Raw genomic sequence first — 25338 nt, 5'->3', positions numbered from 1 at the left:
CTCCTTTGGTTAGGTGTATAGATCGCCCCAGGGCAATGCTGGAGTCTGTCAAGTCATCAGAATGCAATGGCCAGGCTCAAGCGATTCTTCCTCTGTAGTAGAGAAGCTTGATGAATCATTTTGGTGGTAGTCACAGATAAGAACACTCAGTTACTACAGGGAGAGTGCCAAGGGCTTTGCTGACTATGACATTTCCCCCCTGAGTTTGTACAAGGAGATGCAAATCAGGGAGGCAAACCAGGTTGATTCATTTGTGTCTCACAAACCTGAACCATCTGGGTGGGCAGAGCGTTGACCAGCCTCCACATTGCAGAGGGAGGTGGTACCAGGAGGGTGACGTTTGGCTAATGAGTCCAGGTGGCTGTTGAGGAGAAGCAAGAGTTCTTCAAGACGGCCTTCTGGTTTTGTCCTGGACGACAGGTGGACCAAACCAGTGAGAGGTGAGTCGAGGAAGTCTTATTAGGACGGACATTCTTGACTCTTCTTGCTTCTTGATTAGTTTGTTATCAGGGGCAGAGTTGGGATTTTGGAAGCCCCTTTGGCTGACTATTTTATAGAGCCCAATGGATCAGCTTAGGCATTGAGAGGTTGAATCCAAACCAATGTTTGTTTGAATAAGCTTCTCTCCTTTCTCCCTCCTTCCTTCATGTATTAGCCAATAGCTCTTTCTCTGTGGTCTCTGGCATCTTGCTTTGGATAAGATAGATTGATGAAGGAGGTAGTTCATATTATGTCCCCAATATTATTTTAACTACATATATGAGTGATAGCTTGCAGGTGAAAGATGAGTGTTTTCTTTCACTGCAATGAATTTTGCGGTAATACCATGTGCTCATCATAGCCCCCCCTCGTGATATATGGTGATTAACTATCCTAAAATCACTGTATAGTGGTGTTGATTCATGCTAATGCAAAACCAAAATAGTAGATACATTCAAGTAATTACCTCTTTTCGGGTGACCCAAATTCATCCCATGTAGACGTTCTGAATATAAGCCCTTAGGTTCAGCACCTCCTCAAGCCTATACTGTCATCCAGACATGTTTTAGGGTAGATTTAGGGACTGGGCCAGTTGACTTAAGAGGCAGAAAGAAGCAGGTGGACCCAGGACTTGGCACAGTGCGAGCTCCTTAAAAACAAACTAAGAGTGGCAGAGACATTGATGGTGGAAGGTTTGTGTCTTGACAGATTTTGGAAAACCAGTTTTAAATATCAGAAGTGGAAATATAGCTTTGTGATCTCGTGAGGATTTAACAATGGGGACTATTGTCATTAACATGAAAATAATGCCTTTTTTTTGTTTTTTTCAGCACATTTTATCTCTGGCCAAGGAAAATAGGAAGGCACTTGGCGCTGTGTGATGAAGCTCAGGTGAGGGAAGTAGTCAGCACTTTTGCAAATGTGTTGAATGTAATGGACAATCTGGGGACACCTGTGAATTCAGCTTTACAGATAACAGGCATTCTAGGTCATGTTGTCTAGCTATGGTTGGTTGTAGACGTCTACACTGATATTCTGGATTCAGTAAGTCTATGATAAAATAGGAGATGTCTTTGCAACTGATACAAATGTAAACTGCAGATTTCCAACATAGTCGTATTATTTTAAGATGCTGTAGGTAATTTACTAGCGTTGCATGGTGACAGGTGGTAGATACATTTGCAGTGTGAGCACAGCATAACATAGAGATTTGTCCAATCACTGTGCTGTGCACCGGGAACTGATGTAACACTGTGTGCTCACTACACTTCAGTGACAAAAATAAAAATCAATGAAATATTGTAAAAATAGGACACGAGAAAAGCAATTCAACCCATGTTGGGTAGATGAAAACACGCATGTAATTATCATGACTTGGCAATGGGAAAACTCCTGGCCATATAGGTCCCGCCTTTGAGAAGTTCACAGTCTTGGGGGAATATGTTAGGGTAAAAGCAAAGTGTTGCTGCTCATGCAGCCAGCATTGTTTCTGAGCATTTACAAAGGGTTCTGAGAGCAGATGAGGGTCAGCGTCCATTTCTCTCCTCCCTCCCAGAGGAAATATTTGAGGTGGGTTTTGAAATATGGATAAAGACAAGATGGAGATTGAACCAACTGTTCAAGTGTCTGATATTCATTACCTGATAATTGAGTAGGGATCTGGTGGGAAGGGAATTATATATTTCTTTGAGACAATGGGACTTGGGTTGGGACTGAGCAGCATCATGAAGGGGACTAGACTGGTCTTCAGATTCCAGGCTGCTCCTTCTCCAGAATTCAGTTCTTCACCCTTCTCCTTTACTCTGGGGTTCCTTTTTCTTTGTTTTTTTTTTTGCTGTTTGTTGCTGTTGTTGTTTGTTGCTCCAACCAAATGTCCCTTTGGCAAAGCTCTACACCTGCCCACGTTTGAATTCTGTCTGGTGCGAAGGAAAGTCAGCAGGCTCCATCTTCCCAGGATGTGACCTCAGGAGTCTTATCGCCTTTGGCCTAAGAAATGTTTTGTCTCTGAATAAACGATTTCAGACTTCACCTCCTGGAAAAGCATGCAGTGTATGTGAGTGGGAAACCCAGGATCGGCTCCCTTTGAGCATCAGGGGCTCCATTCGACTACAGTAGCCAATGCTTGGGAAGAGAAATTCGAGAGGCTCGGCTGTTCCTCAGGGAGATGTGCCTGGTCTCCAGTGAGCCCTGTTGCTTTCATGTAAAGGGGACATTGCAATGGGACATAGCTCCCAAAATCATCATATAAAATCCATGCTTGCTTTTCAGGAGCCTCTTCATCGCTCTGCCTTGGATATGTGTACTCTTAAACCCATGCCAGTCCCAAGAGGAGCATGATGATAAGCCTAATATAGTCCTGATGATGGTTGATGACCTTGGGATTGGGGACCTGGGCTGCTTTGGCAATGACACAATGAGGTATGGCTTCAAGCTGAGTCATGTTATTTCATCTGTTGTCTGGGCTTGGGAGGTTGATAAAGTTTTATGACTACATCACATGGAAAACCAAATTCATGGGTTGCAACTTGGCCTTAAAAGAAGCAAATAATGTTAAAATCAGGCCTATTTGGATTTGAATCTTGGGTCTGCACTTATCGGTTGTGAAATCTCGAGCAAGTTACTTAACCTCTGTGTGCCTTGCTTATCTTTCTTGTTGGTTGTGCGCACAGGCGGGTAGTATACATGTGTGAGTTCATATGCGCAAAGCATTTAGAGTAGATACCTGGTGCATAGTGGGCCCTCTGTAATATGCAATATTATGAAGAGTGATGAGTTTTTAAAAGATTTATTTATTTTAGAGAGGGAGAGAGAGAGCGGGGGAGGGACAGAGAGAGAGAGAGAATCTCAAGCAGACCCCCCACTAAGCATGGAGTCCAACTCAGGGCTTGATCCCATGACCTTGAGATCATGACCTGATCCAAAACCAAGAGTCCTCCGCTCAACCGACTGAGCCACCCAGGTGCCCCTAGTGAGTGATGATTTTTATGCATACTTTTACTTGGTGGAACTGGTCGTCTTATGCTTCCTAATTTTGGAAGACTTTTAAGGTGATATCCTTCTACTTTAAGTACAGGCACTCCGAAAGAAGAAAAAACATGTGAAACAGAGTCAGGGCTCTGTAGTAGGCGACAAAAGCCATTGACAAAAGCTGTTGATATCATGCCAACACCACGGCTTAGGAGAGCATCTCAGCAAGACGTGTGAATCCTATACTTTAATAATTCCGTCTTGTTCTATCATCTGTCTCATGAAGAAAACTAGGTCTCACTACATTTTACTGGCATCCAGCCAAGTGACTCTTCTGTAGAAGTCTGTCTGATGGTCTCCTATCTCCAGTTATCTTTACAGGGAATGACAAGGCAGGGGCTGCAACCTTCGTCTAGAGCAGGAACATCTGTCTACGGAACATGTGCATCGAACTCGTCCTTGTGTCTATAAGTAGCTAGGCATAACTAAGGTCTGTAAGTCATTAGCCTTAATTTAACAGTCCACAGACACGTAAGTTTTTAAATATGTATTTTAGAAGGCAGTGCGATATACTCAGTAGACACCATATTGCAGAAGCAAATTATATCAGCCCTGCAATAGACTGCCAGTGCCTAAAACCTCAGCTGTATTTTTTCCATGATGTGGGGAGAAAAAGGAGATAGGGCGCTGTGTGCAGTTTCTTTTTCTCCTGTTCTGAGCTCGGGGAATCATCGTAAACAGAGGTGTTGGTTTTTGGCTCTGTGTCTCCCCTCCTCCTCTCTGCGATTCCATTTCTGTTTCTCTTTCCAGGACACCTAACATCGACCGCCTAGCCAGGGAAGGAGTGCAGCTGAATCACCACATCTCTGCAGCCTCCATGTGCACCCCAAGCCGGGCTGCCTTCCTCACGGGAAGATACCCCATCCGATCAGGTGTGTAGATGGACCAGCCTCTGTTACCCTCTGCGGACACATTAGGATTCGAGGAAATGAAAATGTAGCTAGTCCGTTTCAAAAAATTTGCCCCAAAAAAGTGCAAACACACACACACACACACACATGCACACGCATGCACACGGCTATGTCTATTCACCCCATGCTGACTGTGTATCCTGAGTGTCCTGTGATCAGGCTAGGCGGGACTTTCCATCCTAGGGCAAGAATGAGAAGCTGTCTTGGAAGGAAGTAATTAAAAAAATGCAACTGCATTAATTGGGGGTGTCATGAGGAGGACCTGCCAGAATGTCTCAAACATTTATCACACATTTTAACCATTGTATAGATGTAATACGTCTTGTTTATTCATCCCTCAGTTGATCAACCATTGGATTGCTTCTGGCTTTAGGCTCTTATGAATAGTTCTGCTGTGTACCTGCCCGTACACGTCTTTGACTCAACACATATTTTCAGGTCTTTTGGATACATACCAAGGGGTGGAATGGATGGGCCATATGGTTATATTTTCAAGGGTGATCAGACCGGCCATGGTTTATGGGCACAGATTCTGTAGTTTAAGAGGAAGCAGAGCATACAATTCATAGGTCAGTGTTTATGTTCAATTCTTAGTCAAGCTTGAGAAGCCCCTTGTCCAGCTCCTTGAGGGTGTCACGTAACCTTTTGCATCCTGTGAGGTTGATGATATCTTGCTTAGCTGGTGCTAAGGTGAATCAGGTCTGGTAAACATTAAATTCTTTATTCTTTGTTTTCTTATGGTAAACTTATAGGTGATTTGACTCCTTTTTTTTCTGCACTGCTCACTGTATGTAAAACTAGCTTCCCTAACATTTAGAAGGAGATGGTTTCATGTAGAGGGCATGGTTACCAAATCTAACTTGGAAGACTTTTCTCTTGCCTCCTTGTATCTGGGATTTAAACAGTGGGAGCTCCCTCTCTGAAAGTCTCCATCCGAATTGCCTCTCTTGCTTTTATCTAGAATTTCTCTTTCTTTTCACCCACTTTGTCCTGTCTTATTCAATTTCCTCTGCACTCCCAGATTTTGCTTCAAGGTTGGGCCGCCATTTTGGAAGGAAGCCAGGATAGGTCGGTTTAGGGAGTTCTTCAGGCCGGATTGCTCCAACATTTTCAATACACCCAGAAACCTTCAATCACTAGCAGTAGGACTGGGAAAAGTCCTTCTGTTTTTGCTCCTCTTCAGGGGAACACCTGATGGCTATTCTGAGGTTCTTCGGTTACTGGATCCTTCAGAAACTGGTTTGTTTTCTTCTGCTTCTTTTCTGTAAAAAGTAGGTTTTGGGCTTGTGGTTGACATGTCCCCATCTACCTGTCACCTAGATTTTTCATTAGTGATGTCCATGGATGAACAGTTTTCTTTTCTTATTGATCTATTTTTGGGAAGGAATGGAGATGTTCAAAACTATGTGTCCACTCTTCCTGGATGCCCCAATGTCAATGTTTTTGACAGACATTTGGCTTATCCATCTTTTGTACAAATACAACTAAAACCTATTGTCAGAAAAAAGAATCCATTATCGAAACAGTAGGGTTTGAAGTTTTCATGAGATTTCATTTTTTGGCTCTTTTTCCAATATGGTGATTCCCCCACCAAGGGTAGCCTGTGTTAGATGTTCAATCGTCAGTGTCTATTGAAATGACACCCCGTGTCATCATAAACATGCTGGAAGTTATGTGTAGACCGCTATTTGAATGGTGTGTTTGTGCATGTCTGGTAGTGTTGTGTGTATGCATGGAAGCTTGTAAAGGGGTCTGTAGTGGGGACCAGTGTGAGTTCTGTCTGGGGAACACAATTTTCCTCCCCCGCAGGATGATTATCTGTTCCTCACTTGTTACATTTGCACCTTCCAGCTCCTGAACCTGCCATAACTCACTTCCTCTTCAGCTGATGGACATCTACTCATCTACTGTGTGTGTTCTATTATTTTTTGGTTTTGTTTTTCCATCCCACTTAGGAATGGTTTCTAGTATAGTGGACCGTGTCATCATCACACTTGGAGCCCCTGCTGGACTCCCTCATAACGAGACGACGTTTGCAGACTTACTGAAAAAGGAAGGGTATAGCACGGCAGTGATAGGTAAGAAGTGGCCAAACGCATGACTTATTCACTATAAAGAGACAATACGTGTTGTTCTATTCTTTTTTTTAAGATTTATTTATTTATTTGAGAGAGCACAAGTGGGAGGGGCAGAGGGAAAGGGAGAGGGAATCTGAAGCAGACTCTGGGTTGAGCATGGAGCCCAACGCGGGGCTTGATCTCACAACCCTGAGATCACAACCTGAGCAGAAACCAAGAGTCTGATGCTTAACTGACTGCACCATCCAGGCGCCCCTGTATTCTCTACTTGACGTGGTTTTCTTGGAAATCCTTTATTTCAAAATAAGTGTGCATCTTGGCTATGGCAGAGAAGACCCTCCCTAGGATGTAGGCTCTACATCTGCCGTTTTATTGGCTACCTCTGACCTTTCTCTTTACTTTTCAACATTAATCTGCTTAATATATTATATGGTCTTTCTCAATAAATGTATCCCCCATGTCCTCCAGAACTCTTTCATTGTTGTGTTTTGCTCACCTGGGATGCTCTATCATAATGACCCTCCCCATCCAACACACACTCACACACACATACACACACACACACACACACACCCTCCTTCCTAAATGGCACCTGTTTATCCTTTTCAGACATAATTCAAGTGCAACAGAAGGCCCCTTCCCCCCTGACCCCCAGACCTTGCCAGATGGTCACCCCATGTGTTTCTGTATTGCCCTGCATTCTTCATCTTTGCATAGACCCCCCCATACTATGATGGTCTTACTACATTATTCTCTGCTGACTCTGAAATCCTTCATCTCATTCACCATGTATGATTTAAGAAATGTGACGAGCCCTCTCAAGAACACACAAATAGCTTTATGCATCATTAACTGCTTATGGAGTGTCAACTTTTGTCTCCACCATATATCCATCACCCAAATAGAAAAAAATATATTTAAAAAAAATGCCTTTTGAAAAAGGTCTACACCCTGTATTTGTCACCTAGATCAAGATAAGGAGCATTTCAGTTGCCTCAGAAAGTTTCCATTGGCCCCTTCCAGTCTGTCCCCCTGGTTTAGCTCCTCCTTTCACCACTCCCACAGCTCAAGAGAGTCAATGCAGAGGAGAAAACTGTGCTGCTCCCTTTGGCAATGATTAAGTCCGCGTTTAGTCTCCCAATTGCATTGCGTTGGGACGGTAATGATCATGATCCCTAGTTAATTGCACTGCACATTGACGGGATCATTGGTAACTTACAGGCAGAAGGGATGTCTGAGAATAAACCATCTCCCTAATTTCAAAGATAAGGAAATTGGTTCTTTCCAAGGCTGAGAGACACATGAGATGTTTTATGCAAATGTTGCACAATAAAATCAGATTTGTCCAAATATTCAAGCATCTCTGTGCTTGAATATTTTCTCAATATAAGTTCTCTTGCCCACCTCATTATTTCATTAAAATGGAACCATGGATGTTGTACGGATGTCTTTTTTCTCACTGCCAAAGATGATAGATGTCAACCAATGATGACCCATTGGAAGCTAAACTTACTGTCCCCATTTCAGAGCCTGGGTTTCAATTGGCATGAAAATAACATGCCATTTTAACTATTTTTGGGGGGGCTAAATACATATGCTGTTTTATTAATTATTTTAAAATATGGCAGACTAGTACCCTCTCATTACTTTTGTTATTTTTTGTTTTTGTTTTTGTTTTTGTTTTTTTTCCCAAGCCATTGATACGTTTATTAACTCACATAAAATAAATCTGGGGTAGGGTCATTCCAGAGTTGGTTAATTCTGGGGTTCAAGGACCTCGGTTTCTTCCCCTTTTTCCATTTTTTTATTATTAACATATAATGTAATATTTGCTTCAGGGGTACAGGTCTGTGATTCATCAGTCTTACACAATACTCAGCACTCACCACAACACATACCCTTCCCAATGTCCATCACCCAGCCACCCCATCCCTCCCATAACATGCCATTTTAAATCAATTTTTGTAGCCAATTTGACATTGATAAGAGAAGACAATCTTAGTGGAGGTGCAGGACAGAAAAACCTGGACCATAGCCTTGCTTCTCATCTATTTACCCCCTCAGGTGCTCAGAGATATGAGTACATGCATCCTTCACGTGGTTCTAACTCCACGCAGGGAACCATTCATGTTTTAGTAGATACACACGATCATACTCACTTAGAGTCCACATGCCAACAGGATGGCCATGGGTCTTTTTGTTACTGTTCAAGGTGTGGCAAGTTTTATCAAATAAAGTTCAGTGAACTTTAGTAGGAGACCTGGGATTTCCATCCAGTGAATGATCCAACCATCCATCATCCATGCTTGACCCATCCTCCATCATTCATTCATATCTATCATCTATCTATCTGTCTATCTATCTATCATCTATCTATCTATCTATCTATCTATCTATCTATCTATCTATCATCTATCTATCTATCTATCTATCATCTATCTACCATCTATCTAGCTATCATCTATCATCTATCTATCTATCATCTATCCATACTCCCTGTTGTCCATCCATCTTATATCATATACATCTCATTATCTAATATCAATTATCTACCTACCTACTCACCTATCTATCCACCACGTATAGTCTACCCTGTCTCTGTCATGTATTTATCTTTGTTGCTATGATTTTTTTCTTTCTGTGAATGAGAAACAGCCCAGTTTACATCCTTACTACAAACTTACAACTGTATTTTCCTCCCTTGATTTTTCATCCTATCTGGTCACTCACAACCAGATCCTAACACAAATTTCTGTGAACTATAGGAGAGCAAAAAATGATGAATTGGGTGCTGAACTCAGATTTTTAGGGAAAAGAAAACTATTTGCTGCTCCATTTTTGTGCACAAGTCATTCGTTTTGAAGGAAGAGTACTCACGTGGTCTTCATGGTGTGCGAACATATTATGCTTTATTTGTCTGTTTGTAATTTCAGGCAAATGGCATCAAGGCTTAAACTGCCAGTCCCGACATGACCAGTGCCATCATCCATATCATTATGGGTTTGATTACTTCTATGGCATGCCATTCACTCTGATTGACCCCTGCTGGCCAGATCCCTCTCGTGACACAGAATTAGCCATCGAGAACAAAATCTGGCTTTGTGTGCAGCTGGTCGCCATTGCTGCACTCACTCTCACCTTGGCGAAACAGAGTGGTTTGATCTGTCTTCCCTGGTCCCTCATCCTCTCTATGATTCTTTTTATTTTTCTGCTGGGCTACTTTTGGTTCTCCGGTTACACATCTCCTCTGTACTGGGATTGCCTCCTAATGCGAGAGCACGACATCACCGAACAGCCCATGAAGGCAGAACGAGCTGGCTCCATCATGGTGAAGGAGGCGATTTCATTTATGGAAAGGTAAAGGTAATTTACAAAAAAAAAAAAAAAAATCCATGTATCTTAATGGATTTAAGACAGAGTATTTTAAAGACAGGAGTCTTTTAAAAACATGACTCAATGAGCTTTTTTTTTTAAGTAAAAGGTGATGATTTGAACAATATTGAATTAAGAAATGGAATATTATGAGCTAGGGCTAGACAATACAATACCGTATGTTTTGGAGGCAAGCTGGGCTCTTCGTGCAGTACCTAAGGAGGGCCATCTCGTTTGAGTTCTTGTTATTAAAAATCACAGTTTCTCCATTGGTCTTGAAATTCATATTTGGTCAGACCAAGCAGGTAGACTCACACTAGACTCAAAATTACAAATCTGGCTTGTTAATTTATAATGCATGCATATGCATTTATATGCATACTGTCTGCCTATTAACGCACAATGGGAAATGTATTTGCCAGGAAACTAGATAGTAGAATAAGTTGACCACTGCACTGTTTTCCTACTAGGAAAGAAACTTCTCTGAGAATTAAAATCAGAGGGCTTATCATTGAGCATGAGGTATGTAAAGGATATTATTCGGCTGAGATCAGTGGTGATAATTATAAAGCCCAATGCATCCAAAACATAATTGCTGGAAACTTTCCAAAGGAGTCACATTTATGGGCCTCCAGTTGTTGCATTTTTTTTCAAGACTGTGAACACATTTTGTACTCACTATTTCAACATTGCCCAAAGCTTTACCTTTACCAATCACCACCCTACGGTCTGGACTTCAAAGACAAGTTCACTTGTAATGACAACAGATGTACAAGCCCATGATAAGAAATAAGCTAATGGGCATAAATCCAGGTGCTATCAGTCCAAACTGTAGAGACTTTCCAAGATATCAGGGAGGCCGTACTTGAGAACATATGTTAACTGAATCTTCAAAGGTGAGCAAGAACAAGATGGAGAACGGGTACCAGGCATTACTGCATGAAGCTCAAGCACAAGGAAGATAGGTCCTCAGCTAACGAGGACAGCAGATAATGCAAATGCCACTCTGAAAAATTTCTGGGAATGGGAAAAAACGAATTTTTAAAAAAAGTTGTACCATGGTGAGCTGGGTTAAATGGCATCCCTCCAAAATTCATGTCCACCTGGAAGCTCAGAAAGTGATCTTATTTGGGAATAGGGTCTTCAGAGGTGAAATTTGTGAGGATGAGATCATCCTGGTGGTAGGGATCTGTAAGCTGGTGTGTTTGACTGGCAAGTAGAGTTGTTTGGTGGTGTAAAGGATCTTGGGCAACCTGTAGCTAGCTTTGTCTTTACCTTATAGCCAAGGTGGGCACAATACAAATTTAGACTCTGAGAGAGATTAAACCACCTTTGCATTGTAGATGCAACGGAATGGCTGGTTTCTTTTAGGGCAAACTCATTTCCTGGAAACTTCCATATGTACAGAGGTGCAGATTCTTTGCAAAGGGACACATTAAAATGTGTCTGAAGACACCTGCACATGTTGTTGCTTGCTGTTTACATTAGTACATCAAGAACAAGTGCTGGGGTGTGAAAATGTGCTTCCATCACCAAAACCTCTGTTGAGTTTCAGAATGTCTATATGATCCACAGTGGCACCATGTGGAAAGTGAACGGGGACTCCGAAGATTTGGAAGCTACTCCATTGATTAGTGATGTGGCCACAAGCAAGTGGCTTAGGTTTGTGGATGCTAGAAATTGCTTTTATCTGGATTCTTGGTGTGTGAGTTTCCTGTGGCTGCTAGAACAGATTTCTGCAAGTGGGAGTGGCTTAAAGCAACACAAGTTTATTATTTTACAGTGCTGGAGGCCAGGAATCTGAATCTCATCTTACCGGGCTAAAAGCGAGGCATTGGAAGGACTAGCTCATTCTGGAGGTTCTAGGGAAGAGTCTGTTTCTCGTCCCAGGTTGGAGGGGCTGCAGGGTTTCCTTGATAGATAGCTGTCTGGCTGCATCTCTGCTTCTATTACCTCCTATCCACACTATTTTTTGTCTGATTTTGACTGTATTGGGGTCCTTCTTACAAGGACCCTTGTGATTGCATTGGGTCCACAACCAGATAATCCAGGATTACCTCCCCATCCCAAGATCCTGAACCTCATCCCATCTGCAAATTTCCTTTTGCAACGTAAAGCAACATCCATATAATCTCAATCCTCAGTACCGCGTGCAAACCATCCTTTTCTTTTAAGGACACCGGTTCTTGGGTTCTGGCCCCACCCTACCCCAGGATGACCTCCTCTCCACTAATTACATCTCCAAAGACCCCATTCTTAAATGAGATCACATTCTGATCCCCCAGGTAGGCACCAGTTTTGAAGGGATGCCATTAAACCCAGCTCACCATGACCCAACTTTTTTTTCATATGTCATCAGAGAAGAAATTTCCCTAAGAGTGGCATTTGTGTTGTGTGCTGCCCTAGTTAGCTGATGACCTACCTTCCCCGTGGGTTGTCAGGGCTCGAAATGGGTCAACCTCATTTCCTGTGTCCTCCCAGGACACAGGAAGGTATGCAGACAACTCGCCCAGATTGTTCTGTCCATGCTTGCTTGGGAGTTGTGAAAGAGTTGGTGTTTCTAAGAAACCACTCCTGAGCCACCATCCCTTGGTGTGATTCTGGCCTGAGGCTTTATCAGCCACAAGAAAAGTGTGCCAAGCAGGCTGAATGGGCTTGTGAGCTGCGTTGTGCCAGGCGGGGCCACTCAGGAATCAAGCCATCCCGCACATGTCCTGGGGAGCAGTCCAGATGTTGGAGGATGCTGGCATCCACTCCAGCCAGGATGTTCTCTCCAAGGGCTACCTCACGCTTGCATCCCCTCTCCTGGGGCACGTAGATAATGAGCGGACACTGGGTCTGTGTGACAAAAAATGCTGTGGTCCCCCTTCGCAGACTTTGCAGACTCATAAATGGAGCGATTGATGTCTCCCCAGGCACCGTGAAGGACCTTTCCTCCTTGTTTTCTCCTTTCTGCATGTACACGTGCCGCTCCCCACGACGACTGAGTTCATCGGGACCAGCAAGCATGGTTTATATGGGGACAACGTGCAGGAGATGGACTCCATGGTGGGTAAGTGGCAGGACCTACGGAGACCAGAAATCTGTGCTTTGATAGTTCAGGACACCCAGACACGTCCCTCCCTGCCCTGGGCAGCCTCAACGAGGTAGCAGGTGGAAGTCGGCGACAAAGTCGGCACAAAACCACGCTCAATGCTTGCCCTGTCCCTGTGAGTCCCCGAGTTTCCATGATACGTATATTAGCAAATCAGACTCAAGTTTTCTGAGAAGGAAGACAGAAACGCACATGATGCTGGCCTCGTGTGTTGGCAGGACAGAAGCTTTGGGTTACAATCATCTCCAAACGTAGGATGTTGGCATGGAATGGATTTTAGTAAGCAGAGAGGGGCTTTAGAAATCAAGCCTGACCAGGGCACCTGGCTGGCTCAATAAGTTGCACACCTGACTCTTGGTTTCAGCTCAGGTCATGATCTCGAGATCCTGGGATCAAGCCCTGCCTTGGGCTGTGTGCTTAATGCAAAATCTGCTTCTCCCTCTCCCTCTGCTCTTCCCCCTGTGCACTCTCTCTCTTTCATAAATAAATAAAATCTTTATTAAAAAAAGAATTCAATCCTGACCAAAGGGAAGCCAATAAAATATTGTGAATTCGCAGTCTTAAAGATATAGAACACATTTCAGGATATTTTTTTATTATTATTTTTTAAAGACTTTATTTATTGAGAAAGGGAGAGAGAGAAGAAGAGCAGTGGGAGGAAGAAGCAGACTCCCCACTGAGCTGAGAGCCCAATGCCAGGCTTGACCCTAGGACCCCGAGATCATGACCTGAGCCGAAGGCAGATGCTTAACTGACTGAGCCACCTAGGCACCTCTAAAAATTATTTTAAATATAAATACTATTTAATGAAACATAGGCACATATGTCTATACTTAAGAAGGCATATGCGTGTGTGTCTGGGTGTGTGGTATGTGTAGTGGATGTGATCACTAAAAACAGGCAAACAAAGAATAAAACCGAATTCTATTTGCTTTAAAATTTTAAATCAAGGCAAGTTTTTCAAAATATCTAAACTAATAAAACAGACGATGTGGCATTAAGGCACCAAATAAGGTGCTCTGGGTGCGGTTTGATCTCCATGGGATTTTTTCCGTGGTGTTCAGTAATGACAGAGCTATCCATGGGTGTGCTGAATATTTGCGGGAAAGCCATATTTTGAAAGAGTGTCCCTGAGGTTCACAGACCTTTGGTACCTATGGGCTGTGAATGTGTTGTCTGTCCAGTTGGAACTGAGCTTTCAGGAAAATGGTCATCTGTTTCAATGTGGAATTTCAGAAATACTAAAACATTTATTTTTCTCCAAAATATCCACCTTGGAAGCTAAAACAAAACTCCAAGTCTTGGGAATTGCTGCTCTCCTTGTTAGAAAGTTTTGTTAGAAAGTTTTATTGATTCCTGATGGGGATATCATACTGATGCATTTGTTAACGTGCCATTTTAACCCTTAAACAGTGGGATCTATTGATTGAATGAACCCTTTGATGCATGGGGCATGCACTGTTCCAAGTGTGTTCTGGAGGGATCCCCATAAACATTCTAGGAGATGGGGACCATACTCAGCATTGTTATCCCTCTTGGCAGATGAGGGAACAAGGGCACAAGATATTGGGGGCTTGCTCAAGGTTACAGGACAGGTCTGGGGGAGCCAGGATCAGAACCTACTCACTCTTATTTGCTAGCTCAGCAGCTGCTGGTGTAGGGCCACGCATTGTGGACAGAGATGAGGAAACATGGCTACGTTCTTCTGAAGCATCCCATAACTCCTCAGACTCCCACAGGCTGTCATTTCACAGGTGATGGGAAAGCTTCAGAAACTCCCTCCCCACGCCCTCCACCTGGCTTCCTGCTTCCTCAAACCCAGGTAGGGTCTTCCAATTCAAATGACATCCCCAACAGGACCCAGGGGAAATCCTCTGGTGCCTAATTAGTCATGCATCCAAAACGAGTCTCTGAGAATTCAGTAGCTCAGAGCAGGTTCCTCCAGAACGGGAGGAGAGGGTGAGTGTCCAACATGAGGCAGAAGGATGAACCATGGGAGCAAGAGGAGAGGCTTGGCTGGACCTGTTTGCAGAGAAGATATGCTGGCTGGGATTGCATTCTGGGCTGGGTATGTAAGTGCAGCAGGTGCGCTCGGCAGCAGGTGCACTCGGCAGCTCCCCTGGGCAGGGCCAAACTGTCTGAGAAAGTTACGTGCACACGGAAATACCAAGACACATGTATGAAATGCATACTTAAAATGTAAGTAGATATGATAAATATGACACCCCTATTTCCAGCATCACCGAAATCTCTAGGGTTTCCAACATAGATAGTTATATTCTTTACAGGTGTCAAGTAACTTTGAGGGAGATTTAAAAAATAATTAGGTAGTGGCCATGGAAATGATTAGCACCTGTCTAGCATCAACTGAAGCATGTGTGTGTGTATATTTATAGTATACAGTATCCATAATATAATATATAATATTTGTATATATATTTGTATTATACAGTATCTACAATATATAATATTTGTATATATATTTGTATTATACAGCATCTATAAGATAATATATAGTTGCATATATTTTTGGATTATACAGTATCTGTGGTATATAATATTATAATATAATAAACACAATGTATAATACATAACAAATATATAATATTATATATAACTCATAATAAATGTAGAATATATAACATAATAATGCATAACAATATAATTCATAATATCAATTTATGTAATATATTATGTATAATAGAAATTCAATGACTATAAATATATAATGTCTATAACTATTTATATAATCTATTTCAGTTGATGCTAGAAATATACATATTATATTTGTAATATAAATTTATTCTTACATAAAGGAGTTAAACATTTCCATGGCCGCTACATAATTATTTTTTTAAATCTCTTGAAATACTAAGAATAGAAACATCTCAAACTAACGATAACTGTAATGGATATGATTATCTATGTTGAAAACTGTAGAGAGTGTAATAAAACAAATATTTGTATGCATACTGCATGTTATAATTACAATTATGTTATATCATGTATAATATATAATATAGTTACATTATTAGTATATATTATTAATATATTATCAGTGTACAACTATTAGTATATTTTCATCTATTATTTTATATAATTATAGATTATATACAATATTATAATTAAATATCCATATTACATATTATAGACATATAATAATAGTTTTATTACACTCTCTAGGGTTCTCAGTATAGACAATTATGTCCATTAATGGTATCAACTTTGAGTCTTATTCTAAGTACACGTGTATTTAGGTTTTCTGTTAATTTCATTAATCAGGTAATCTTAAAAATATGAGTTATAATAATAATGACAGATAAAGTCTTCTTTTATAGCCGATATTAATAAAATAGCTTCAACGTTTTACCCTTAAGCATGATTTGGCCAATGCTTTTAATTGGCTCTGTTCTCAATGTTTTGAGAGATTTTTAAAAAATTATTAACTGGGGGGGCCTGGGTGACTCAGTGGGTTAAGTGTCTGACTCTTGGTTTCAGCTCAGGTCATGATCTCAGGGGCTGAGCCTTGCATCAGGCTCTGCGCTCAGCGTGGAGTCTGCTTGAGATTCTCTCTCTCTCCCTCTGCCCCTTTCCCTACTCTAGCACGTGTGCGCTCTCTCATAAATAAATAAAAAAAATCTTTAAAAAAATTATTAATTAATAACCATGAAAATACTTACATGCTTGCCAGCATCACTGTAAATATATACTTCACATATGTAATATAATATAAAATATAATAATATAGTATAACATATACATGTATTATTAGTAATGGTATATCATGTTCTATATAATGTAACATGTACATATATCATTAGCATATGATATTATTAATAGCATGCTATATTAGTATATACTATAGCAATAATATAAATAATAATATAGGCATTGAGATAATACATGTTATTGACATAATTATGTAGTATACTCCTAGTATAGAATTAGTGTAATATTATAATTAGTTTATTATGCTTATATATATATATACCCTAATATATATGCACAAACATGTATGTCCTACAACGTTTCTCTGTTAGAAATATGCACCAAAAGTAATACTTTTTCTTTATGTTAAAAATAACCCATTTCAAGATACAGTAGGTGATAGAGTATTATTCATAGCAGCTCCAATATCAACAATCAATATATAGAAATACGTTTAAAAAGTAAGTGATCGCATTGAACACAACTGAGTCCTTAGAGAAGACTTCAGTAAATAGAAATATACCAGATTCTAGATGGGAACGGTGACTCATAAAATATTAGTGATTCCAAAATTAATATCGAAGCTTAATGTGATTCTAATGAAAGTATCCATTACTCTTACTTGGGGAGCCCGCCTTACCAAGATGATGATGAAGTACACAGAGGGGAACAAAGTGATAAGAAACAAAACTGCCCAAGGACATCTGATGGGAGGCCAGTTAAGAGAAAGGATCAAGACCCACTTGCGTTGTTGCAAAGAAAGAGTTATCAAAAATAGAATTTAAGGGATGCCTGGGTGGCTCAATCGGTTAGGCATCTGCCTTCAGCTCAGATCATGATCCAGGGTCCTGGGATCGAGCCTTGTGTTGGGCTCCCTGCTCAGAGGGGAGCCTGCTTCTCCTTCTCTGTCTACCACTACCCCTGTTGGTGCCCTTTCTCTCGCTGTCAAATAAATAAATAAAATCTAAAAAAAAAAAAAAAATAGAACTTAAAACACTAAACTACATGCAGAAGGTTTGACTTTCAGATCAGGAGAGCAGAAATAGGTGGCCCTGGAGACGGTCCAATGAGGAAGAGAATGTAGTGGGGAGGAAATTAACTCAGGGTGGCAGGGTTGGAATATCTTGGGCAAAGTAGGTGTTGGGGGTTGCACTGTGTCCCCCAAAAGAAAGGTCCACGTCCTAATTCCTGGAATCTGTGAATGCTACAGTATTTGGAAATAGGGCCTTTGCAGATGGGATCAGGTTACGGTGAGGTCATTAGGGTGGGTCTTAATGCCATGGGACAGGTGTGCTTGCAAGAAGACAAGAAGCACGAACACAAACATACCACAGAGGACCCGTCTGCCATGTGAAGGCCCAGATGCATACACGGATGAGGAGACCACGTGAGCGCAGAGCTGCTAGAACACCTTGAAGTCACAACAGAGGCAGAGACCTTGAGACTTCCCGAAATACCACAAGTGTGCATCATGAACAGCTCACCTGATGCTCCTTGCAAACAGAGGAACTTTTAGCAACGATGTAACATGGTTTCATTCGTTAATAAAGGAGTCTGTATAAATCGAGAACAGAAAGAGTGAAACCCCCAAAAGAAAAATCAGCAAAAGCTCAATATAACTTATAAGTTAAAAGTATAAATGTTGGTGTCCACATAATAAGACAATAAAAAATAAATGATTATTAGGCAATAGTAGTGTAACAATGAATACTAGTAAAATCATAAAGAATGAATCCATTTTCACTCCCAATTTAATATAATCATCTGTCCAACATGAGGCACTGATGAGGAATTCAGAAAACGTGGCTATTCTTGAGCTCACACACCACCCACTGGAAGCAGGTGCATCATGGATGAGAAAGAGTTTTGTAGTGAAATGCACCACAAGTCGGACTGGTGTTATAGCCCAAAGCTCATGATGACATTCATAATATGTGTCCCATTTTTTTTACTATTTCAGGCAAGATTCTCAATGCCATCGATGATTTTGGTCTGAGGAACCACACGCTTGTCTACTTTACATCAGACCACGGTGGGCATTTGGAGGCACGGGTGGGCCATTCCCAGCGCGGCGGGTGGAATGGAATATACAGAGGTGAGGAGTGGGAATCGGGAGTGGGGTATGGTTGTGAATAAATTCTCCCATGTTCATGATAATGGGCATCCATGAAGTGAACAGACAAACCTGTGAAAAAGTGAACAAGTGCATTTTATTTGACTCTGGGTAAAATAAAGTGGAGCGAGTAACCAACAATACATTATGGGGGAGGCTAGCCCTTCTGCTGAGGGTGCATCTAGAAATCTGCCTCCATGGCCACCCTGCAAGATGATAAAGCATCAACATAACCACATGCCTTTGAATCGAATATCTACCTACTCACTGATTCCATGTACAAGGCTGTTGATAGAAGATTCAGTGTGGTAGGCAGAGTACAGAGGACGAAACCCAGAGGCTCCTTGATGATTAAGGAAGCTTGGGTGCCCTCTTGTGAGGATATGGCTTAGCACACAAAGTAACAAGCCTGTGTCTGGTTTTATAATTAAATGCACAGATACCAGCCCCATGTCCAGGCGTGGCAGTTAGTGCGTGAAAACATACTCCGTTAGCCACCACATTGGCCTGGTCCATGGTATGCACCTTGATGTGGTAAGAAAACTATCTGGAAAATGTTCAGCGCATGCTATCCTATCTATTGGAAGACATGTCAAAGTTTTTTCCAGAGGAAAACATAATATTCATGCTTTGCCACTAAATGCAAAACAACCCAGCCTAGATTTGCATGAATATGATAATATAGATTCAGTAGGAAATAATGATTGTTGCATGAATGGGATAGTCTCTGCCTCAGTCTGTCCACAGGGCATGGATGTCTGCTTTTTTAGGGCTTCCACAAGTGAAGTGCATACTTAGAAAAACAAATAAATCCCATAAAGGAAAGTGTTCTTATTGAACTCTATTTTTACCTAGGAAGACATCTTTTTAAAAATCTCCATTTCTCCACGTGCTGTGATTGAAACTCTACTTTAAGTAATTTAATGAACTAATAAAACTCCATTAAGACCATAGAATGGCTATTCCACCTGGTTCGCTCAAGGGAACTCTAGTTTATAACTCTTGTCTTGGGGTCATTGTTGCCTCCTGGGTCCATGCTGTATAATACCCTGGTTTGGGGCAATAAATTAGCACATACCTATACTATTCTATTCAGTTTGTTTTCAGGGTGCTGGATTCAGCAGGGAACAAAACCAAAGAATCAGTGCCTTCATGGAACTTACATTTTAGTGGAGGGAGGCAGACCAGGAAAAAAGAGAATATGTAAATTCTATGATATGTTAGAGGATAGCAAAGATCTCCAAAAAAAGGAAAGAAGAGCAGAAAAACTTCTGGAGTGGGGGGGGGACTGTTGTTTTAAAGGAAGTTTGCCACCGAGAAAGTACCTTTGAGCAAACGTAAGAAGGCGGCAGGGGACATGGCAGGTGCATTTGTTGGGTAACAGTGTTGTAGGCAGACAAAATAGCCTATACAAAGATCGCATACAGAATACGATTAGTTAGTCAATTAAAAACCTATCAGCAGCCCAGGGCAAAGTAAATCCACGGACACGTACTGCAGGACTCTGTACGGGGTGGGCTCTGAGCACATGGTCTGCATTGATACTCATTTACATTTCTACGCAGTCTTGCTACCGCGACCATTTTAACTGGCACTCTGTTACCTCACCTTATAGGTGGGAAAGGCATGGCCGGCTGGGAAGGTGGAATCCGCGTTCCGGGACTTATCCGCTGGCCGGGAAGATTGCCAGCTGGGAAAGTGATTGAGGAACCTACAAGTTTAATGGACGTGTTCCCCACGCTAGCGGCCGTGTCGGGAGGCTTGGTCCCTCAGGACAGGTGATGTTACACCCTCTGTTCACATCATCTTTGTTCTCAGAGCATTCGGGACAAAAGCAACAAAGTCTATCTTAACAGGTTGGACGTTGTCCCCAGTACCTAGGGAAGTTTAGCTTCATCTCTGGCTAAGTCTACTGAGCGTTATTGGGGTAGCAGACAACAGTCTTAAATGACTATGGCGCATTCCAGACACTGGATGGCCTTCACTGGGGAGGAAAATGGACAGAGGGAGATTGGAGATGAAGTTGTGGTGGGCAAAACACTCATGCAAGTAAGAGAAGAAACGATTTGCTGCACTCTATTGTGCAAGATCCAGAAAGCAGACGTGAAGGTAAGTCATTCCATGGGTGCTTAGAACTCTGTTGTGACTATTTTGAATTTGAGCAAGAGGAGAGCCTTCCTATCACATGGCGCCACTCCCTGGGAGCGAATGACCGAGGCAGGCTTGCAGGTGACTTCTTCATAAGTTTATTCTAGCAGCTCCAACCCACTGCCATGTGTCCCTTGTAAGTCCAAAGACCGATTCTAATGTGTCCTTCTTCAGGCAAGGGACCTCATCTCTTTCTGAAGCAAAATAGAATGCATCCCGAAGCAAATCAGAAACAGCAACAAAGAAAGACCTCCTCATTGTTTTTTCTTCTTACCTTCTTTTTAGCAAATCATAGGATTTATTGAGAATTTATATAAAATAACAAGAGAATGCAAGTCACCTCTACTAAGTGTATTTATCAATTTCAGCTAAATGACCTATTTAAAAAATAGTAATATTAGTGCAAATGTAGTTTTTTTTTTTTAACTGAGCCAATCATAGTCATAAAAATAACTTTCCACTCTATCAGTGGGGTTCACTGACTTTGGGACATTGGTATACTTTATATATTGGACTCACAAAAGGTTAGGCAGAATTATAATCTCAAGAAATATTGTCCTCTGAGCTCTGATTAGGATTTTCCTTCATAGAATTGATCTGGTTTTTATTTTTTTCAGAATTAGCTCTAAAAATGTCCTATCTTTATTCCCCATATTTGTTTTATTCTTCAATGGACAACTGAGGTGAAGGACTCCATGCGATTCTAAAAGCAAACTTGGTTCTTATGATTCAAGTTGCATTGGACATTTGCATAGAGGTCTTTGTGTAGACATCAATGCTTTATTTCTTTGCAGTAAATGCCCAAGAGCGGCAAATCTGGGTCATTTTATCAATATGTGCTGATTGATATATTGTTGATATATTTTTATGAGAAACTTGTCGGATTGACTTTCAAAATGACTGCCCCATCTGGCATTCCTGCCAGCGACGTGTAAGATTTCCAGTTGCTCCACATCTTTGGTCACACTTGGTATGGTCACTCTTTTCCATCCTAACCATTATAATAACTGTGTAGTCAAATCTCATGGTGGTGTTAGTCTGTGTTTCCCTCATGATGAATGATGTTGAACACCTCTCCATGTACTGGCCATCCATGTCCCTTCTTTGTGAATTGTCTATTCAAATCATCTGTCCATATCTTTCCCATATATTGGGAATTTTATTTTCTTATTGTTGAATTGTAAGAGTTCTTTATATATTGTGAACACAGTTCCTTATCAGATCTGTGTTTTGTCAATCGTATCTTCCATTCTGTGGCTCGCCTTCATTCTCTTACATTATTATTTGAAAAGCAGACATTTTCAGTTTTGATAAGGGTCAATTTACTCTTTTTTTCTTTTATAGATTGTGATTTTTGTAATATTTTTTAAAAGTATTTTTCTATTCAAAGGTCACACAGATTTTCCTCTATGATTTCTTCTGGTGGTTTCTTTAGTTTCAGGTTTTACATTTAGGCTTATGGTCCATATTGAGTTAATTTTTTATATAGTGTGAGGTATGGGTTGAGATTTATTTTTCTTGCATTTAGATATTCAGTTGTTCTAGTGCCATTTAAGGAAAGACTGTCCTTCCTCAACTGGATTACCTTGGACATTTGTTGAAAATCAATTGCTTGATATATGCATTAGTCTGTTTCTTAGACTCTCGTTTCACTGATTCCTATGCGCACCCTTATGACCATACTACACTGGCTTGATTACCCTTGCTAAATTTTGGTAAATTTTGGAATTATTTAGTTGAATCCTCAAACTACTTTCTTCTTTTTCAAAATTATTTAAGCTATTCCAGATTGTTCTCCCCTGTCAGTTTTAGAATACATTTCTCACTTTGTACAAAAGAGCCGTCTGGGATTTTGGCCAAGATTACATTAAATCTATAGATCGCCTTGTTGAAAATCAAGATCTTGACAATGTTGAGTCTTCCAATCTATGAACATTGTTTCTCTCTCCTTTCAGTTCTCTTATCAGATGTTTTGTGGCTTCAGCACACAAAATTTTAGTATTAGAAAAAGGTATCCCTTGATATTTCATGTTTTATGATGCTGTAGTAAATGGTATTTTAAAAACTGTAACTCCCAGTTGTTCATTGTTAAGATACAGAAGTAAAATTCTATACTGGTGACCTTACCAAACTTAATTAGTTCCATAGATTTTTAAGGGATTATAAACACAAGCAATCATTGTATCTGAGAATAAAGACAATGTTATTTCTTTTACTATCATATTTAGGATGATGTGACACCTATTATTGTATTTTTTATTACAAGGTAGGTTTTATTTTTTTCTAACGTGAGGGAGAAGATCTGTTTTCTAATATAAGTTAAAAAGCATCAGATTTTTAGAGGTTCATTTTTTAAAAAGATTTTATTTATTTATTTATAGAGAGCACACAAAAGAGAGGGAGGGACAGAGGGAGAGAGACAATCTCAAGCAGACTCCATGCTGAGCCCAGAACCTGACGCAGGGCTTGATCTCACAACCCTGAGATCATGACCTGAGCTGAAATCAAGAGTCAGACACTCAACTGACTGAGCCACCCAGGCTCCCCTAAGAGGTTCTACAAGATCACGTTTCAGGGTAGCAAGGCAATTGCAATGAAATTTTGATTTGTGAAGTCATCAGGAACACTGAGCTTTTGAGAGCTTCTGTGGCCAGAGACCCAAGTGCTCTTTAGATGGACACGCATTGACGCATTCCTCTGTCTTGTCATTTCACTGCAAAAGCTTAGAGTTTTGTTTTTTTTTTTCCTGTCTTTCCCATGAGAATGTAATGTCCCTGACAGTGTGCATGGATTTCCGGAACAGTCAGCACACTGTGCTCTGGGCCCAGGAAATGTCATGGAATGCACGGAGCATCCCTCCAACAGCTCACTGGCCCACCTCCCTCGCCTGATATCCTTTGTGTGTGTCTGCAGGGTGATTGATGGCCGGAACCTCATGCCCTTGCTTCAGGGTGAAGTGCAGCGCTCGGAGCATGAATTCCTGTTCCATTACTGTGGCGCGTTTCTCCACGCTGTGCGCTGGCACCCCAAGGACAGTGAGTACCTGCGGATGCCAAGGTCACGGTCGCTCAAGTCCATGCTCAGCACTTTGTTCCTTTCTCCCTCCCCCTCACCCCCAGACCAGTCCTTTTATTCTGGGGTGACCACTGAAAATACCTTCTTGGAAAACTTTCCAAGAACCACTCTCTTTAGAAAGGCAGGGGGATGTCTTGAAGAAATATGCATTTTGAGAAGCAGAACGAATGGATGCTTCCAAACGTCAAGTTGTACTACAGGATTCTGATTTCTTAGTATTGTTCTAAAGATTGAATGACATCTAGCATTAACTTGTGGGCAAAGAGAAAGACCAGGACAAATGCTTGAGAAGGTAGAAGAGCACAAGCTCTTCTGAACTTCTTCTGAGCACAAGGTCAGTTGGCACAGGGATTGGATGTCTCTGACGTGTCTTTTCTGGTCCAGGTGAGGCAGTGTGGAAGGTTCATTATGTGACACCCGTATTCCAGCCACCGGGAGCTCAAGCCTGCTTCGAGACTACCTATTGCCGATGTTCGGGCAACCTGGTCACCTACCATGACCCTCCTCTGCTCTTTGACATCACCAAGGACCCCTCTGAGTCCACACCTCTGACGCGGGACACAGAGCCCTTGTTTGATGTAGTGATCCAAACGGTGGCCAACGCTGTGAGGGAACACAAGAAAAGCATCCTTCCTGTCCAGCAACAGTTGTCGGAATTGAATTATGACAACCCGCGGCTGAAGCCTTGCTGTGGTGTGTTCCCGTTCTGTCTGTGTGACACGGAGGGGAGCACCTCAGCTGTGGGGGCATAAGGAGGAGTAGCAATTGAGATCGGGCAGCCAACATCAGCTGATGTTGGCACCTGCAAAATTTCAAGGAAGGAATTGGAGAGCCAATGGATTTGTCTACTGCTCCAGATTACTAAATGCCCATTGGTTGTGATGGTGTCTGTTAACTTCTTTTCTGCTCTTGGTGATAAGTATGTATCTAAACATGTCTTTTGGTGTTAGAAAACAAGCATTCAGATCCTTTGGCCCCATCGGCTCTGCTGCTCTCCAAAACAAACTCTCCGTGTAAGGTCCTGTGTACATCCAACTAGTTGCTTGGGAAAGGGAAAATGCCAACCATTAAAGCATCATAATTGAAATTATGATTGACTTCACATTGAATAATTGAAATAATTGCAATCTGGATAATTGAATAGTTGACAAATAATAATGGATGAAATCGTAGTGCATTGAAAAGAAATAGTCTAAAGTAGCCGTTAAGCCGACCAAAAGGATTTATTTTCATCCACAGAAACTGAATTGAGAGTAGGACGTCAAAAACTTGGGAGGGATCCCTGTGTGGGTTTTCCCCTGAAGATGGGCCAGAGCTTTGATGGAGTCTCTT

At 41.4% G+C, this 25338-nt stretch overlaps 1 protein-coding gene across 2 annotated transcripts; it reads left to right on the top strand.

Moving 5' to 3' along the window:
- Nucleotides 1-301: 301 nt before the first annotated feature.
- Nucleotides 302-25191, top strand: ARSF (arylsulfatase F). Of its 2 annotated transcripts, XM_036097775.2 has the most exons (11): nucleotides 302-440; nucleotides 1311-1371; nucleotides 2749-2898; nucleotides 4258-4379; nucleotides 6374-6496; nucleotides 9430-9853; nucleotides 12784-12920; nucleotides 18631-18765; nucleotides 20399-20561; nucleotides 23845-23966; nucleotides 24391-25191. In XM_036097775.2, the coding sequence occupies exons 2-11, from the start codon at nucleotides 1361-1363 to the stop codon at nucleotides 24756-24758; spliced, it is 1755 nt and encodes a 584-aa protein (XP_035953668.2). In that variant the 5' UTR covers nucleotides 302-440; nucleotides 1311-1360; the 3' UTR covers nucleotides 24759-25191. The 2 variants fall into 2 exon arrangements, with proteins under 2 accessions (XP_035953668.2, XP_077921216.1); XM_078065090.1 differs by lacking the exons at nucleotides 302-440; nucleotides 1311-1371 and having other exon boundaries at nucleotides 2758-2898; nucleotides 3817-4379.
- The last annotated feature ends 147 nt before the right edge of the window (nucleotides 25192-25338 follow it).

Source organism: Halichoerus grypus, chromosome X (assembly GCF_964656455.1).
Source record: "Halichoerus grypus chromosome X, mHalGry1.hap1.1, whole genome shotgun sequence".
Classification (NCBI taxonomy): domain Eukaryota; kingdom Metazoa; phylum Chordata; class Mammalia; order Carnivora; family Phocidae; genus Halichoerus; species Halichoerus grypus.
The sequence above is the reverse complement of the archived record's forward strand: the minus strand, read 5'-3'. Positions and strand labels throughout refer to the sequence as shown.

What these genes read in the sequence shown, in the direction of transcription:
- ARSF (XM_036097775.2), top strand. An exon ending in GTATAGCACGGCAGTGATAG is followed by an intron (nt 6,497 to 9,429) that starts GTAAGAAGTGGC and finishes TTGTAATTTCAG; the next exon opens with GCAAATGGCATCAAGGCTTA. An exon ending in GCGATTTCATTTATGGAAAG is followed by an intron (nt 9,854 to 12,783) that starts GTAAAGGTAATT and finishes ATGTCTCCCCAG; the next exon opens with GCACCGTGAAGGACCTTTCC.